Here is a 19,589-nt window from a genome sequence, read left to right as displayed (position 1 = left end):
TTCTTCATGCCAATAAAACTTTCTCATAGTAAGCCTTGGTGTGTTTTATAAAGTATCTTATGAAAGGAAATATCAGTACGATAAAATTGTAGCTCGCGATTGTAGAAAAATCGATACCTATTGTAAAATACTGAAATATGAGTGAATCGAAATAATACTTGTATAATAAAATAAAGTTTTCGAATATAAACATTTTATGGTCTCGATCAGGCGATACTTTGTTCTTACTTTCGTATATCACATTAATTAGTAAGTATATTCGAAAGTATGTTGAATTCTTAAGTAAAAGCCTCGATGAACAAAATACAACAACGTGTATAAAACGTTTTGGAGGTGGTGAGAGGCGTATTTGAAGCGATTCAGTGAAAATATTTACGATGCTTTAAAGTCCAGCTAAGATAATTCTCGGATCTTCAACAGCGTCCTTGATTTTCCTCAAGAATAGCACAGCCTCGCGTCCATCAATCAATCGATGATCATAAGTTAAAGCTACGTACATCATTGGACGAATTACAACCTAAAATAAATTATGTCATCAACAATAATGATTCACAAAAAGATTTGACAGAAGGAGAATAAAACTGATTACTTACCGCCCCTTTCTCCGCAATTGGTCTATCGAACACACCATGCATTCCAAGAATTGCACTTTGTGGTGGATTAATAATAGGTGTTCCCATAAGAGAACCGAACACACCACCATTACTTATTGTAAAGGTACCACCGTCCATATCTTCTACCGATATCTTCCCTTTTCTTGCCTTATCACTTATTGCCGCCAAAGCAATTTCAATTTCTGCAAAATTTTTGTTCTCCACGCTACGAAGAACTGGGACAACAAGACCCTTTGGCGTTGCAACTGCGACGCTGATATCAACGTAATCTCTATAAACTATGTCAGTACCGTCTATTACAGCATTTACGACTGGTTGATCTTTCAAAGCATAGGCACTTGCTGCAATAAATGGACTCATGAATCCAAGTTTTATGCCATACTTTTTCGTGAAATTCTCTTGATGTGTTTTACGGAATTCCATAATACGACTGTAAAAAAGTACGATTAATTATTGAGAATTAAAAAGAGAAGGATGTAAGGTCACCACAAAAATGTAATAACCTCATATCGATTTCGTTAAACGTTGTCAACATGGCATTTGTATTTTGAGCATCTTTTAATCTCTCCGCGATACGTATCCGCATCCTGTTCATCTTCACTCGCTGTTCTGTTCTTGTGCCAATTATCTCGCGCGTGTAATCAGCAGGAGGTAGTTGGACTTTAGCACCTTCTAAAGACTAGAAGTTTCCAAAATTTTGTTAGAAAAATTATTAATTAAATGAAAAAGGAAACTTAAAAAAAAAAAAAAGAACACCTGGGCATGTTTAATTGCAGCAACTGGCATGGATGCTGCAGGTACCTGTGGGGGTGGAGGTTGAGCTGCTGGAGGTGGAACAGGTGGAGGAGCAGGTGCTGCAGGCTTTGGTGCTGATGGGGGTGGTGGAGGTGGTGGTGGTGCTGCAGCAGAAGGAGGAGGTGGAGGAGGAGCTGCTTCAGGTTTTGGAGCTTCTGCTGGTGGTGGTGATGGAGCTGCACCGGCTGCGCCAATGTCAATGGTGCATAGTTTTTGCCCTGGTTTGACAGTTTCACCATCTTTTGCGAAAATTTCTTTGAGAACGCCAGAACCAGGTGCTGGTACAGGAACTGAAGTCTACAAAAAGAAGCAATCCATAAGTGTTCTAAATTACAGAACATTTATACTATGCACAGAATGAAAATTACCTTGTCTGTTTCAATTTCACACAAGACATCATCTTCTTTAACTTGATCGCCAACTTTTTTCTCCCATCTGACATCTCCTTCGCTAACACTTTCTGCAAATGCTGGTACTACAACCTCTTTTATTTCCCCTAATAAACGGAAACATAAATTGTTACAATATATGTTACTACTTTTTGGTAAATTTTTTCTATATTTTACTTACATAATGTGGATGTTGAATGAATATGTCTTGCCTGGTCTATCCAACAGTGAAATTTCTTATATTTTGTACACCTAGAAATTTTCAGTTGCTTCAATTTAAATTGCTTTATTTAATATCCTAACATATTAAATAATGTTCTACAAATTAGATTGATTAGAAAATTTTGTCAAACATTTATATAAAAAGTCAATTAGTTATTATTAAAACTAACTTATATCAATCTCTTATATAATGGCTAGAAATATCTGCTGATATTTTCTATTCAACCTAATATGTTATCTTGTTATATGTTGTATATAGATATTTATCTAATAAATATATCTAATTTTCTATGTAAATTTCAACTTACAATCGAGAGTTCTTGTTGACCACATGTTCGGTGTGGATAAATAGTATGCGCCCTACAAAAATGATTTGATACAATTAGTAGTTTATGTTCATGGTTATCCCCAACGTTGATATGCCTCTCTATAAAGATAATGTTTAGATTTTCAGCATATCTCGCCACTTTGTTAACATAATATCTTCAATACCAATTAGTCTTACCTTGACTGCTTAACGACCTCACAACCTAAAAAAAAAGAAAGAAAATAATATTAACACACAAATATTTCTCTTGAAGCATACAGTTTCTAATCAAAATGCCTTATAAACGTTCAATAAAACGTACTTTTACGACCTTCTATGAATTGTGACACAGAAGTGTAACACAAGAGAAACAAGATAAAAATAGGTATTGTTTCCACCGCGAATAGCATCTTGATTCTGAATAGCAAGCAGCTCCAAACTTAGTTGAAATCTATTCAACCATTCAGAAGGGCTGCTCGAATTCGAGTGCCACGAAAAATTGCTGATTTTTCATTGATGGATCGCGCTAATGATGAATCGAATTGCATATGATAAATGTCGAGATGCTATTATATAATCGATCCGAAAGGTAAGGGTAGTATTTCAACAACCTTGGCAGGTTCTACTCGAAAGGACGTTAGATTCTTCTCTTATCTAATGCATGTGTCACGGATGACTCGAGGCTAATGAAATAGGACAGAACACGATAAGGAACAACTTACCTTCGTTCGTGATATACTAATTCGTGTTATTGCACGAGGCACAAGCCGCGAACAGTTGGACAGCATCGCGGCCATCCTCTAGCAGAAAATTATGCTCTCAGGTGTTGGTTCGAGACTCGTGATGTTGAGGAAGCAGCGCAGGGCTGACACTCAGTCTCAGTAGTGGGGCTAGCTTACTGTTACGACGTATGTGTGTTCTGAAATTCGCTGCTAATGGGTTCCAAAACTCACAAAAATCAACTTCAGGAGGAAGAACGTTTGATTTGCTTCGTTATCATGTGAACGTAGCATTTAGAAATATCGATATATAAATATAAATTTGGAGCGACGTTCGAAACTGTTTGTCGATGTAAATGAAATACGAAATATAGAATTACATTATTCGAATATGAAATATGGGTGACTCGGTAAGGAAAAAGTTAGTTTAAAAGATCAAAAGTACGTTGCGTTTACAATATTTATACAAAGTATATTTTTAAGTTCATTTTACAAAACAGTAAATAAATTTTTATCTAAATCTCACTTATTTATTTATATGTAACACAAATATGATCTACAATTGAAACTTATTCATAATTGAAACCATTCGTTACGATTACGAAACAAAACGAACATACATTAAGGAAATGTCTGTTTAAAGTACACGGAACGATGAGAATCGTGTCAGCTGATGATGACCCTGTCACTAAGATTCCCCCTGAAGTTATCGTATGAGCAGATTATCAACTCATCTGCATACGCATATATACGTAACCATATGATCACAAAAAGCGTATGCAGTTTACTCAAAATAGATCACTGAAATCCTATCAGTTGAATGATCGTAGATACGTATTATTCGGTGGGAAATATGTCGAATTATAAGATAATTGCTTGAATGCTTCGAATTTTGAGAAACAGTAGAAACTTGATGCTCCGTTCGATGGTGTTACGAACGATCTCTAGCATATCGATGCGTTCGTGACTGAGTTTGGGTTTTTAAATGTGAGAACAGCAAAGATCCAATTGAATGAATTGAGTACGCGGTGTGGTGGTTGTATAGCGGAACATATTTGTTATGAGCGCAATACGCGATAATGTTTGATCGTTAACTGTCGCATGGACCGTGCAACTCTACGAAGGACATTTTAGTTCAACGCGACCATTTGACAGGAAAAAGTGTGTGTGTGTTGTTTATCGAGGTGTCGAGATTTATTGTGCAACATGGCGATTTTATTTGAATGATAAATGCACGTCGTTTTGTTATTATTTCACGTACATCGAGAGGATTATGAATCTGTCTCTAAGGTAGCCGCACAAGACGTGAATATCTGTTGGTGTAATACACATTCTTGTGAAGGGAATTCGCATGCACCAAATCAATTCACCGAGGAAGGTTAAGAATAATATTAAAAGGGATAGTATCTGTATCGATAATATCTTACACGACTTCGATATATTATTTGTGATAGATTAGGAATTGTTAAGGGTTCGTGGCAATAATCGTGGAGACATTAGAATGTCCATTATAACACATGTGCTGGTTTTCAGACAGTTTTGGTTTTGTATGAAATAACGAGAGCTTGATAGGATAAAACTATGAAACATGTGAAAATTTGTACAGCCACACCACTGTGTTTTGAGAGTCATATGTCTGTGAAAAGAACTCTAGGCTCAAATGCACAACAATAATTGAAGCGTCATAATCGACAGTGTGATGAGTGGCAGTGGATTCCGAGGAAGAGGCTTTGGACCACGGGGTGCACGTACCAATGGTCCAGCTAATAGCTTTAATGGACCCCGGTTTTCACACCCTAACTTTAATCATTCAAGACCACCGCATAGATTATCTGGACCTGAGAAATGGGTAGAAGGTCCAAGTTTTCCTCCATGGCAACAGAATAAAAATTTTGGTCCAAGGCCACATTTCAGAGGAAACTTTCGACCAAATGGCAGGAATAGAGCACCAAGTGGACGGGGAATAGTAAGGTTTTCTGGTCCTGGTAGACCACCAGCTCCTCAGTTTTGTACTAATTTCATAAGAAATCTTGGACCTAGACAACCTTTACTACAGGAAGAACAAATTGTAGAAGAAGAGAAGTCTGTATTAGCCACGCAACTTCCTCTGCCTGGTTCTGAAGAAGAACGTCAACAAAAAATTACAGAGACAGCAGACAAATTAAAACAAAAATTATCTTCTATAACAGAGGAAGATCTTACAAACTTTTGGGAAGATGATTTATCTCTTTTGCCACATAATACTATTGAGGAAGAAAGTAGAAGTAAGGCTATTCCTGAACTTAGACATGAACCACCTGAGCTTGATCTAACTTTCACTGATTTTAGGGATATAGGCAGAGTTGATTGTAATAATTCAAAATTTGATACTATAGAAGACACACCTGATAATGATGTTTTAATCACATTTGAGAATGAAGTTACAGGTCCACATATAAATGAAGACAATGATATTGCTATTGTAAATGCAAATACAGATGAATGTTTGAATATCTTAAACTCTATAGAAGACAACAATGCTTTGGATGAAACAAATATATTATTGGGGGATGACAACTGTCAACAAGAAGCATTTCACGAATTTTCAGATGCTGAATGTAATTTGGAAAGTCTGCAATTGCAATGCAATAACCTCATTGAAAGTGAAATACCTTTGAATTCAAATGATATTGAGGAAAATTTAGTTTCAAATTTAGAAGAGAATATAACAAATTTGACATCCATACAACCTGATGCAATTAATGAAAAATCTTTAGATTTGAATGATATTCAAGGAACATCTATACAGGAACCAGTTTTTAATGATCAAGATGTATTACAAATAGATTTCACAGAAGATCAAAGCTTATCACAGGGAGATGTACAAGATACAAATACAGAAATTATACAGGATATTAATTTAAATATACATCAAGATGGTCAGGTGGAAACAGAATCACAGCAGATTCAGGATATTTTACAAACAGATTCACAGCAAATTCAGGATAATTTACAAGTAGATTCACAACAGATTCAAGATAATTTACAAGAAGATTCACAGCAGATTCAGGATAATATACAAGAAAATTTACAGCAGATTCAAAATAATTTACAAGCAGATCCAGAGCAGATTCAAAATAATTTACCATCAGATTCAGAGCAAATTCAGGACAATTTACAACCAAAAGTACCTCAGGAAGATGTTAGTCAGATTTCAATGGATGTATCTGATTCACATCAAAATAATACATTTGAACCTTTATCTTCTGATGAAACAATTCAAATAAATACTACCTGTGATTCGCAATCTGTAACATGTTCAAGTTATAATGAAGTGCACAAATTAAATAATGATAAACAGTTAAATACTCCCCCTCATTTTCAACCAAGAGGTTTTAATATACCTCCAAGGTTTGCTCCAAGAATTCCTGGACCAAGATGTCGGTGGACATTTCAACAGAATGGAAAAAATACATTCTTTAGAGGATCGCAAAGACTACCCTTTCATGGTACTCGAATGCCTCCACCAAGACATGTTGCACCCTTTACATCAACTGATATAGTTTCAGTTCCATTTGATCCACGTGCACCACCTCCATTCACACATAATATACCTGTTTCAAGCCATGACACTCAACATCCTCCATTAGTGCCATTTTCTTCTAATGAACTGCCTCCTTCATTTGATCCCAGTGAGCCTCCACCAAATATGAGATCAACAGCAATAATAGAATCACCTGATAAACAAGAAGTTACACAGACCATAAGTTCATCAGAATCAAGAAATCAAACAAGAAATGTTCCTCCAAATAGTATGGAAATTATGCAGCCACCTCCTGCTTTTGATCCTAGAGGACCACCTCCTACAATTCCTATTATAATTGCCGAGAATTTACCTGAATTTAACCCTCAACAGCCACCGCCAAAAATTCATAAACGAGATGAAACTCTTCAACCACCACCAATCTTTGACCCGCGATTGTCGTCTCAAGAACGTTCTAAATTAATAGCTCCACTGAGTACTTCTGGATCACACATGATGGGAATAAATTTAACAGAACCATCACAGATGCCAGGCTTCAATATGGCTCCAGTTGCAGCAAATTTTTCACAGCCTCCACCAATAAGTATACCTTCACATCAAGCTTTCATGCCAAATTTGCAAGTCAATTTCCCAAGTGTTCTACCACAAGCAAATGCTGGTCAACTAATGGTAGGAGAATTTACATTACCTCCACCTCCCATGACCATTACAAATGTCCCTCCACCTCCACCTGAAGACTCTGCATTAGAAAAGGATCCTGTTAATAATCAAAACATCAATATGGATGATGATGGTCTGGAGGATATGCAAGAAGCAATGGAATTTGCAAAACAGATTATGAACATGACAGAAGAAATGAAAAATAATCAAAGTACACTATCAGAATTGCCTGAAGTTCCTCTTAAGCCACCAGAAATTCCTGTACCAAATGTAGAGACACCATGTTTGATATCAGAAGATGATGTAAGTGTAACTACAGTAAGAAAACAAAAAAGACGGGAAAGTAAAACCAAGAAGAGTATAGAGAATGTCATCTGTGGACCAGAACTTGAGAAACACGAAGAAAATGAAGTAATAGAAAATGAACAAAATCAAGATAAAAATAGTGAAGAACCACTATTAACAGGTGATCAAATACGTCCTAAAGTAGTGTTTAATTTGAATTCTAAAACAAAGGTAATACACAAACCAGAAGAATGGCATAGACCTTCTACACATATTTCTGACATTAGAGAAACTTCTCAGCAAATTGTAACTCAAAATTCCCATAAAGAAAAAACACAATCTAAAAGACATTCTTCTGAAAGTAGGAGAAATAATACAAGTCAAAATAAGAAGCAACAGAAAGAACGTAATTCTAAACCAGATCAAACTCGTTACACGGAAATAATAAATACCTCTGGTCCAGAAAAGTTCAATGATACGTATCGTCATCACAATTATGTCAGAGACATAGAAAAATTGCATTCTCATTCTTCAAATGAGCCAAGACAAAAGAATCAAAAATCAAAGAATGAAACTAAAAAAGTAGAAGCTGTTACTTCAGAATCTTTATGGAAAAATAGAGTAATAAGTCGTTTTCTTAAAATGAGCAAGAATGACATTTGTAACATGGTGAATAATTCAAGTCTTCGTAAGTTTGACATTGCAATGAAACATCTAGTAAAAGAAAGGAGATCTTCTCTGTCTCTAGAAATGAGAAATACTGAGGATGAAAAGATGAAGGAATATGATAGAGAAGAATTTATGAATCAATTGAATGCAATGTTGGATTCAGGTGCTGTTGTGGGTATTACAGATTTACCTACAGAATTCATTCATCATTTAAGTGAAGTTTTGCAGCTTGAACCTATGCCATTTGAACCTGAATCGTCAGAAAGGGAAAACACAGTTATTAATGAAATTCAAAGCAAAGATCAGATTGATGCACCAAAAATACATACTTCTGAACAACACCCCAAGAATGAGGTAAAAAATCCTCAACCACTCTCTGATTTTGCAGGATGTGAGAATTCATGCAATGAACGTAGAGAACCTAAGACTTTACACAAGAAGGAAGAACCAGTGTCTTATCCTTTGAATACAGAATTCAATTTGAACATTACAAGAGAGGACACTAATTCATCAAAAAAATCATTGATAAATAAACCAAATCCTGAGACTGAGAACACGTATAAAAAGCAACAACCATTATTTAATGAAGCTGATCTTGATGATATATTGTTACAAGTCACAGAGAGAACAAAACATCCACGTAGTACAAATACGACCAGGCATAAGTCGATTGATATACGCAAAGGCCCACCATTAATACCAGCAGTTACAGAAGTTTATAACTGCAATGCTTTCCCACAAATTCCTACTAAAACAGCAGCTGATCTGGATGATATTTTTTCAGCCGGAATCGCGCGAGCCAAGTCGTTGAGTAAAAGCATAGATTCAGAACACTCGAGGACGCGTAAATCTACTTCTGAAGATCGTAACACTTTTAGATCTGAGAGGTACGATAGGTGGAGCAGAAAAGAGCGCGAGGAGCCAGATACATTTAGGAATTTAACGAAAGAGGAATGGGAAGCTAAGTATGGGCCCAATGCCACAACCTCGAGTGCCATACGGAAAACTGCTTCCACTAGTGTAGAGAATTTAAGTAAAGATAATAGAAATTATCTTTCCCAAAGGTATTGTTCTTCAGATTCACCTATGAGAAATCTTAGTATAAGCCCTCTGACACGTGAGGCTCCTGGACCTAATTTAGAGAGATGCGTTAATCGTTACAATGATGTGGAAGAATCGCGAAGGACAGAACGATCAGAAAGCAGTAGTGATACCAGTACAACTAGCTCCAGTGACAGTGATGAAGAAACTGTTTCTCCAAACGTGACAAAACTACTGAAGGTAATCAAGGAGAAAGAAAAGATCGCAAAGAAGAAGTCGCTGAATGAAACGATCAGAGATGAAGTAGCTGCTGAGATAGAAAAGAAGTGGAAAGAGAAGAGTAAGCATAAGGAGCGGAGATCTCGCAAGCGGGAGAAGAGGAAAAGGGATAAAAGGGATAAGCGGAAAAAGGAAAAGAGGAAAAGAAGGAAACGGAATTCTCACTCGGATACGTCGAAATCCAGCGAGCAGTCTGAAGAATTTCGATTGCTGACAGAAGATGAAATAAAAAAAGAGGTGGTAGTTAAACAAGAGCCGGTAAGCACATTTGATGAAAGTATATCATTAAATAGTGGGACTAGTAACAACAATACTGTTTCCGTTTCAACAAATAAACAGGTCGAACCAATCTTACAGATTGAATCTCAGAGTACACAGGAGGAGAAGCAACAAGCTCCTGTTGTCATCTGTAATAAAACATCGCCTCACGTAAAGAGTAAACCAACGATCATTTCTATAACGACGCAACCAAAAACCAAGGCACAGCTCAAGCAAATGCCTGAGTCTAATGACTTAGGGCAAACGCAGATCATGGAGAAATCAGTTGAAGTTGTAAAGAATAGTATAAATAGTGCAATGAGTATAAACAATGAAAGGATAAAAGGACAAGCAGAGAAGAGCACAGATAGTCAAATAAAAGAAGCTACTATTGAAAAGACAAATATTGTTCTATCTACAAATAATCCTTTGCCTCAAACTAATACATCTACAGACACCTTATCTCAGACCAGCATGTGTGTAAATACTTCTGTATCTCAAGTCAGTACATCTACAAATGACTCCTTACTCCAAATTAATATGTTGACAAACAATCTCTTGCCTGAAACTATTGTATCTACAAACAACTCTTTGCTTCAAACTAATGTATCTACAAATAACTCTTTGCCTCAGACTAATTTATCTACAAACAGTTCTTTGCCTCAGATGAACGTACCTGTGAATGATTCTTTGCCTCAAATCAATGTGTCTTCAAGTATCGCAGAACCATCACCTGCTGAAGTTCCCAGTGATGACACAACAAATACAATGTCACTCGCGAGTAATGTTACAAACACTGTTCCTGTAACTAATACTAGTACTCAGTCCATTGTGCAGAAAACTGAGACAAGTACATCTTCAACAGAGTCTAAAAGTGGCTACAGAAAGATAGACATAAAGGCATACAAGGAACGTGCGTTACAAAGGCGCCTGAAAGAAGAGGCTAAGTTGAAAGAAACTGCAAGTAATTCTGTTCCTGTTTCTCAAGAGCCGCAACACGTAATATCGACGAATAAGGTAGCTAATGAAACTGAAAAACCTGAGATTATAAAAGAGTTGAATACAGTAGAGACAGACACAACTAAATTAAAGGATCCGCGATTAGCTAAAAATAGACCAACAAGGACTTTTTGGGACGACTCTATGAAGGAAGTGAAAGAAAAAAGTACTTCCAAAAAGGAAAATCAAAATACAGAGAGTTTAGAAAAAGGTAAAGAACATTCGGTTCTGGTAACATTAGAAAGCTCCAGTGAATGGATAGGATTCAAAATTAAAGATAAAAATACAACACATAAAAGTGATTCTGATTCAAATTCTCTTACAGATTCTGTCAAGTCTAAAGATCGTAAAAGCGATACTAAATCTTTATCGCAAGAAAAACTACATAAGACAGAAGAAACACGAGTAAAATCAGAATCCAAGATAGAATCAGAAGAAAAGAAATCGAAGAAACCACCTGTTACACTAGAATCAAATAAGTTCAAAAACATTCGTTCAGAGGGAAGCAAGGAACTGAAGTTGAAGAAAGAAAAAGCTAAGAAATCGTCAGAGAAAAAAAAGAAGTCAACAAAATCGAAGTCACCTTTGATAACAGAGACACATTCAAAACATTTACATGAAAAAATGGTTGAAGAAACACAGAAACCTGTAACCGTAAATATGGACACTACCAATCAAACTGATACTGAGAAAACAGATAGTTGTGATGTTCCTGAACCTAACCAAAATGAACAGGTGAAAGAAAATTTGACTGAATCAACACTGGAGGCTGAAAATATTATAATGGATGATATTGTTAAGAATGAAATTAATAAGGGACAAGTTAATGCTCAAGTTACAGCAGAAGAAAACAATGAGAATGATACAAATAGTAATAAAGAGGCAAAAGTTCCAGAAAATCAGGCAATAGTAAATCAGGTAACTACAGAAATTCCAGATAACCAACAAGAAAATAAAATAGGAGAAGTAGATATTGGAAGTGAACAGAATTTGTTGAATTCACAAATTAAGGAGAATAATATTCAAGAGACTGAAGAAAATAATTCTAAGAACTCTGAACTAAATGTAACATCATCTGAATCTACTATTACAGAAAAATTAAACAATGAAGGTACAGAGAAAGAAACATTATTTTTTAATCAAACTTCCTCAGATTCTGTTAAGAAAACAGTTACTGAGGACAAACCTGAAGAAGCTCCAATACTTTGTACTATAGATTCACATCAAGTTAACCAAGATTCTTGTTCTTCTGAAAAAGAGGTTTGCTTGGACAATGAAGAAAATATACAAAAGTCTGAAACTGTTAGTAGTTCTACTCCACATGCAGAAATTAATCCAGAGACTGTAAAAAATATTGATACAAATTTAGGAACAAAAGCAAACAGCGTAGAAGAATCTGAAGTGAGATCTCCTGATAGTTCTGGAAGCCCTTTCAAAGGTTTTCATGTAGAATCCATAGAAGAAGACATTTGTCAAGCGTCTCAGTTAATTAATATAGAAACAATTAGTAAAGGTGCCAAAAATGATGAATCAGAAAAACCTGAAAAATTATTGGAAATATGTACTGATAATAATACTGATAAAGAGCTTTTTATAGAAACAAAGGAAACTGGTGAAATAGCATCAACTTGTCCATTAACAGAAGAGCAAAAGAATAATATGGAAACTGTTATTGAAGAAACTGACCATGGTAATTCTGATCTGATAAGTTATGATGAATCTAATACAAACATAATAGAAACTGAAAATAAGAATCTGGTGGAGGAATCTCAAACTTGCCATAGTGATATGACACAAGAGGACGTGCCTCCTGTAATTAATTTAGATAGTCAAGATACGTTTGACGAAGATGGTGAGCCATTCATAGTTTTGGATGAATATATAGATGATACAGATACAAAATCAATGGAGAAATTAAGTGCTCTTGACTTGGATCTGGAAGACTGTATTGCAAGAGATACCGAACTATTTTCAAATAAATCTTCTCAGGAAGTGACGAATTCGACAGAAAATATAAAGTCGTCTAACTTCAACGCGATACATTTCAATGAGTTAAAAGAAGCATTTAATAACGATAACATAACATCCACAGAAGAAAAAATGACGAAGTCTAATTCCATAAACAACGTATCCTCAACAGATATAGTCGTATATAAAGGAGATAATATAAATACAGCCTCTTCTGAAGTAAATACTGAACCAGAGATAACAGAACATGCTGAATCAGTTCCAATTATACCAGAAGTTCCAATAGAATCTTCTCAAACAGACATACCATTTATTAAAGATATTGCTCAAAAATTAGAAGCATCTCAAGACTCAGTATGCACAGACATGAAAAAGACTGAACAAAGGGTTCTTCCTATAGAGCATAATCCTGAATCTTTAGAAATTATATGCTCTGAAACAGAAATAAATTCAAGCGCTCCCATAAAAACTGCCTCAAGTAAAATAGAAAATTTATCTCCAATTATTGCATCAACATCTGAATCAAAAATTGAATCTTCAAGGTTAAATGAAGATATTGACAACCACGAGGAAGAAAACAATAAAGAAGCAGATGAAAGGCTTGAAGATAAATTAATTTTCCATGAAAAAGAGTCCATGGATGAAAAAGTGTGTCCTAGTTCTACTGTGGAACACAAGTCAAAAGAATCTTATGAACTGTCAGAAGACAGACAAAAGAAGATTTCTAATAAGTCAAATCAGAAGGAGAATGATGAAACATTGCATAAGATAAAAAGTAAATCTAAAATGAAACACAAACAACGCAAAAAGCGTAGTGTTTCCAAGGCGCTCGTGGAGGAAACGATACAATCCGACACAGTAAAAGTTAAATATCCAAATACTAAAGAAGGTATCATGGCCAGAATGATAGAGATCGACGTTGAGATTCATAAATTGATGACTGAAAAGATGACTTTGTATCAGATGCTGACAAATGATGCTTTGCCGGCAGATATCAATTTGCAACAAAATAATGCATTATATGAGAAGAAAGAGATCGAAACAGCAGTGGTCAGACCGCGAACTCCATCCGCGCTAATGTCTCAGTTAATTCAGAATATTGAAACCAGCCCTGTCACCAACCAATGTGGCAAAACCACAGAAAATTTGCCTCTGAAAGAAAGCACGACTAATCCTGTACAGTCAAATAAATCTAAGGTATCTAAACATGAACATCACACTGAAAAAAAGACTAGTTATGTTTCATCTCGTAGTTCTGATAATGAGGAGGCCACTCATCACACAATGGATAGCAAATCTTCAATATGTAAAAAAAGAAAGAGATCAAAATGGGCAATTAAATGGAAGGAAACAGATACTATGAATAATTCTGAACCTGAAACAGTTATGGAAGAGAAACAAACTAATGATGGAACAAAATCAATATTGAAGAAAATTCATACAAAGCAAAAAGCAACAGAACACAGTACAGATCAGACTTTAATGAGTGATAAGTCTCAGGGAAATTCTAATGAAATATCTGCTCATATTGATAAAAAGAATTCAATTTATAATAATGAAACAGGAACGCTTTGTACTCAAATACATAAGAAGACTGTTGAACTAGTAGAATCCCAAGGGTATTTAAATGATTCTGATAAATCAAAAGTGCTGAGACAGGATAATGAGACTACTTCACAAAAAGATGGTGACGATACATTAGAAGCATTAAATGATACAGATACTGCAAGTTCAGTTTTGAAGCCACCAGATAGCAGAACACCAGAAAGATCATCCATATATTCAGATGACAGTACATGGGACTCTCTTCCTCAAAATACAAGTATAGATGACCAAAAGAAATCTACTACTGGTCTCGCTCTTCTGGAAGAAACATATAAAAAGGAAATAGCACAAACGCGTAAGAGAATAGAAATACGAAAAAAGAAAAGGAAAAGAATTCGCGGTTTATCGCCAACTGTAAGTACTTTAACTCCAGAGGAAGAGGAATTGCCATTGTCCGACTTGTATGCTAAAAAATTATATCAAAAAAAGAAATCTCAGAGTTCTACAGAAGAAACAGAAAAAGGAAAAGATGAACCACATCATTGGACAAATATTGATGAAATAATAAATGCTGTAGCAGAAAACAGAACAGAAGAACTTTATACAGAACGATCAGAAGGACACCCAGCAAATGTAGACAATCAAAGCAATGTACCTGATTTAAATGCCACGTCAGTGAATAAGGAACAAGTAAGTGACCTCAAAGCAAATTCTAAACCCATATCATTAGGACGAGATGAAAAGACAACAGACTCTCCTACAGTGCAAAACATTGAGGAAGCCTCTGTTGAACAATCTGTTAGTTCTAAAGATATCACTTCTACTGAGGATACAAACGACGTGAGTAATGATTTACAATTGACATCAATGTGCCCTAGTAAATCTCAAGACATACCAGATGCTAAAAAACAAGAACAGAATGTTGCAGATGCTGAACCACAGAATTTAAATGATTTACCTGAAACATCCATCAATATTGAAGAGAATGTACCAAGAGATGATAAACAACAAATTTCAGAAAATAATAATATAGAAATTAATCAATCAATTTCAGCAGAAAATTCAGAATTATGTACTGCAGAAAGAGGAGGTATAAATAGTACATGCAATGATCAAGATATTCTAAACATTCCAGAAACGAATACAGATTCAGAAAAAATAGAGCAAGAAAATACAGATGGACACACTAAGGAATCCAATTTACAAGAGAAATCTGTTCCCTTGGAAGAGAACGTACCAACTGATGTTCAAGAAGTGTTAGAGCCTAAAAGTTTGGAAGAAAGTCGTGATACTCCAGTCGACCCTCACAGTCCTAAAACTACAACAACTACGAGTGAGATTACTACAAGCATTTTGGATGAAAATATAAATATTGAAGCAGAGAATCAAAACAAAGAAACATACAAAAATACTTCCTTAACATTGGAAGCTGTTGAACGGTTTAATGAGAGGCAAAAAGAAGAATACTCTTTAAGTGTAAAAGAGCATAGAGGGTCTCATAGAAGAAGAGAATCTGAACGATCTAATAAATCTTCGATTGAAGAAAATAATAGCAATCATACATCTGTTTCTTCTACTTCGAGAAATGCTGAAACATCGAAAAATGAGGAACTAGGAAAGAAAATGGCTAAACGTAAGAGGGGAAGCAGCAGAACACCCCTGAGAAGAAGTTCTAGATACACAGAAGAAGTAGTGAAACGCATCAAAGTTGAAGTAGACGCGAACCCTCAAATTGTGGAGCAAGAATCTCAGGAAAAGAACGTCCAAATGCAGTTTCCTAACATATCACCTACATTGTGTAACGAGGAGGCTGAAAACACGTTGACGAACACTAAAAGGAGTCGTAGTGTTCAGAAAGCGGGAAACAGGAAGCGGAGTATGCCTCCAGATATGGAAAATCTATCAGGTCAACTGACCTCGAATTACGAATCGTTGAAAGACATTAAGAGGTGCAAACACATGGTGCCAACAATTATGAATTGTGAAGTAAGATTAATAGACAGCAAACATACAATCCTAAAACCGAACGTGGATCCTAACGTGTTGCGAAAATATGGAATATCCACGATAAATTCGTATCTTAGTTCTAATTCTGTCCAGACGGATCATCCTTTGAGTCCTGTACAATCAACATCAGCCAAAGATTTGCCAAGTGCATGCGCGAAACAGCCATCAAAATCGGTCAAGAAGCTGAACGATGTGACACGATCACTTGGTGATCAACTTAGTTCTACCAAAGTTAGAAAAGGACCGAAATTCTCGAAGATGAATTTATTCACTGACAAAGAAAAGTGTACAGATCCTGACGTACAAGTTATGCCTGTTTTGACGAGAGAACAAGTTGTCGTAGATATTTCGCACGACTGTGAGAAACCGGACATTGAAATTGTAGAGGAGAAGATGATAGTTACCAAGAATCAACAACACAATGATTCTGGATCAACTTTGACTGTGATAGAAACAAAGGATGATAAGGAACTACCAAGGACGCAGTATACAGTCCACAAAGGTCCTATTTTAGATATTAAGGTAAAGGACCGACAGCGTCGTAACAGAAGAAGAAAATAAACATATTATAGGAATGCATAATTATTATTGTTGATTCTTTTCTTTTTTTTTTTTGTTTGAAAAAATGCAGTGCATTTTTGTTTTGTTTTAAGGGTACAACAAAAATAGAGACTATTGTGTTATTAAAAGAAGAAAATGTATATTTTGAGTTCCTATAGAATGTACTTTCACCTGTAACACATAAAGTACTTCCTTTTTCTTAAATTTTTATTTTTTAAGTTCTACATTTCATGAAGAACCATTTTAAAAACTATTACAAGTGTACAAACACATAGAAATAGTATCAATAAAATCAGCAAAATTTCTAGTTTCAGAGCTTTTCACTCATTATCCTTCTTTACCTTTGGCTACTGCTTGAAATAGTTTTAACTTTTTGATGTAAACCTTCTTTACATCTCATTGAATTGGCATCACACATATTATACAGTTAAAAAAGATCATTTCTAAGTAAAATGCTTTAACACTTGCATTGCATTTAATATTATAATCATATAAAAACAAATATATCTTTTAGGTTTTTGAAAATTCGTTTCTAGCTGCAAGTGAGGATGGCAGAATATATAGATACAGCCAAGCTTCTAATGGAATACTGAACATCTATAAAGGCCACCAGGCAGCAGTAACTTGTTTATATGTATACAATGCAAGTGGTACGGACATTAATAAAGAGTGGATGTTCTCTGGTTCTTTGGATGGAACTTTACGGTGCTATAACATAACAGTAAGTAGAATACGTAGTATACTACTAATGCATCTGTGGTATATTTTATATGTTATTATAGTCTATAAATGAATTTTATTAGACTGGAGTACAAGTGAGAGACACAGTGGATATAGGCAGTCCAATACAATGTATGGATGAAGCCTGGGGAATCATTTTTATTGGTACTAAGTCAGGTCATGTGTTGCGTTATCATATGAAGGTTTGTAAATAGACATCATAAAAGATTTATAGCATACACATATGAAAATTGTTTATATAATTGTAATCGATTATCTTCAGTCAGGGGTCATGAAAGGAAATAGTATACAATTTTCGGATAAATCTGTGCTAGCTTTAAAAGCAACTAACGAGGGTCCACGGAAAGTTCTTATCGTAGCATCACGTAGTCAACCGATAACAATACGAGATGCTCAAACTGGCTTGTTTCTTCGCACAATTTGTGGTCAGAAAAGCCACACAGTATATAGTCTAATGCGTGATCACAATTTGATTTATTGCGGCACGAGCAGCACGTCCATACTTGTCTTTGATTTTACGGTTTGTAGAAAGAATATTAAAATAAACATTGCTCAACTATATTTAATGAAAAAGGTCGTTTCTAATTTCACATCTTTTTCAGAATGGCGAACAAATGATGCAGTACGATGCTGGTGTTGGAATTGTATGTATGCGACTGTACAAACAATTATTATTTGCTGGTTGTTACGATGGAAATATTTATGTGTTTGATACAAAGGTAATTGAAAACAACTTACATGATCAAAAAATTGAAATGACATTCCCGATGAAGTATAATGACAATTTATTCTTTTCATAGGATTATCGGCTCGTGTGTAGTATAGCTGGACCTGGAAATATGTTATTAAGTATGGAAGTTATAGACAATAAGGTATTTAAATTAGTTTTTCTAAAGCAGCATAAAGTTAATTAATTATGCTATCGATTATACTTAACATAAAACTTTACGTTTGCTTTTCTAGATTATTGCTGGGAGCAAAGATAAACGTTTACAATCGTGGCAAATGTCACGTCAAGTACGATCTTTGCTTTAGGTGTTGATAAACCAGACTTGAACTGAACACATCCTACTCTAGTCGTACTCCTAAGAAAAGTGGTTGAATCTCTTTGGAGTACATTTTGTTCACAGTGAACTTCTATGAAATGATTGTACAGATTCAGAGGACTTGATTTGTAAAATACATATATATATATATATATATATAGACATACACACAAACACAGGGATACACATGCATACATACATACACACACGCATACACACACATATATATATGAATATATATAATCTTACTTACGGAAAAATGCACATAAATAATATAAATACGTTTGTACAGAAAGTTAGATAAATTAAATTATTGGTATCTTCATAAGATCGAAATAACTACACAACTACACATCCAGAGTCGTGCTAGATTTTTGTCTATAAAAGAAAACTATAGGAAGATCTCTATTTCGTTCTATCAACTTGCGCTACTGAGGGCAAACCTCTTGTGCCTTGTGCGCGTTACAAAATATTGATTTGGGATCCTTTCATGAAAACACAAATATAGGAAAGTGTATATTTTTTTGTCGTAAAGAGTTCTTGAACCTTTGCACTTGTCGTTTCCTTTGTACCTGCATATATATCCGGAAAGTACACCCGAATGTTGTTTTAATATAATGTCACATATTTGTGAAATTATAATGAAATTAACGTAAATACTAAGATTAACTAATTACATTTTTTATCTCTGAAATTCATAGTTGATTTATAATCTTTGATATTTCATCTGATAAGTGCAAAGGATTGAGATGTTTAATGATAGCTAAGTATTAGAAAAATGCTTTAATACTATTTAATTACGCGATTTTTTGCATTGGTTATAAGTAGTACACTTTCATAAATTGTTGAAAAATCGAAAATTTATATACTTCGTACTTTTTTTTTTCTATAAAAGAATTTTTCTCCGTTGATATTTTGCTTCTATGATTTTGATATGTATACATATGTTTACTTTGTACAT

At 34.9% G+C, this 19,589-nt stretch overlaps 2 protein-coding genes across 3 annotated transcripts; one reads left to right on the top strand and one right to left on the bottom strand.

The window, feature by feature from the left end:
• Positions 1-372: 372 nt before the first annotated feature.
• Positions 373-3,215, bottom strand: LOC143179284 (dihydrolipoyllysine-residue succinyltransferase component of 2-oxoglutarate dehydrogenase complex, mitochondrial). 2 transcript variants are annotated; one of them, XM_076378440.1, is made up of 9 exons: positions 3,050-3,215; positions 2,526-2,550; positions 2,329-2,380; positions 1,980-2,050; positions 1,778-1,905; positions 1,416-1,706; positions 1,118-1,293; positions 594-1,044; positions 373-517 (listed from the first exon to the last, which is right to left on the bottom strand). In XM_076378440.1, exons 1-9 carry the CDS (start codon positions 3,122-3,124, stop codon positions 383-385), a joined length of 1,404 nt encoding a protein of 467 aa, XP_076234555.1. In that variant the 5' UTR covers positions 3,125-3,215; the 3' UTR covers positions 373-382. The 2 variants fall into 2 exon arrangements, with proteins under 2 accessions (XP_076234555.1, XP_076234554.1); XM_076378439.1 differs by having other exon boundaries at positions 1,371-1,706; positions 3,050-3,214.
• Positions 3,216-4,745: 1,530 nt separating this feature from the next.
• Positions 4,746-19,037, top strand: LOC143179958 (uncharacterized). Its single transcript, XM_076379425.1, has 7 exons — positions 4,746-16,802; positions 17,356-17,562; positions 17,645-17,764; positions 17,845-18,102; positions 18,185-18,301; positions 18,383-18,454; positions 18,546-19,037. Exons 1-7 carry the CDS (start codon positions 4,746-4,748, stop codon positions 18,615-18,617), a joined length of 12,903 nt encoding a protein of 4,300 aa, XP_076235540.1. The 3' UTR covers positions 18,618-19,037.
• The last annotated feature ends 552 nt before the right edge of the window (positions 19,038-19,589 follow it).

This window comes from Calliopsis andreniformis, chromosome 5 (genome assembly GCF_051401765.1).
Source record: "Calliopsis andreniformis isolate RMS-2024a chromosome 5, iyCalAndr_principal, whole genome shotgun sequence".
Taxonomy (NCBI): domain Eukaryota; kingdom Metazoa; phylum Arthropoda; class Insecta; order Hymenoptera; family Andrenidae; genus Calliopsis; species Calliopsis andreniformis.
Note: the sequence above shows the minus strand (reverse complement) of the source record. Positions and strands in the feature narration are given on the sequence as shown.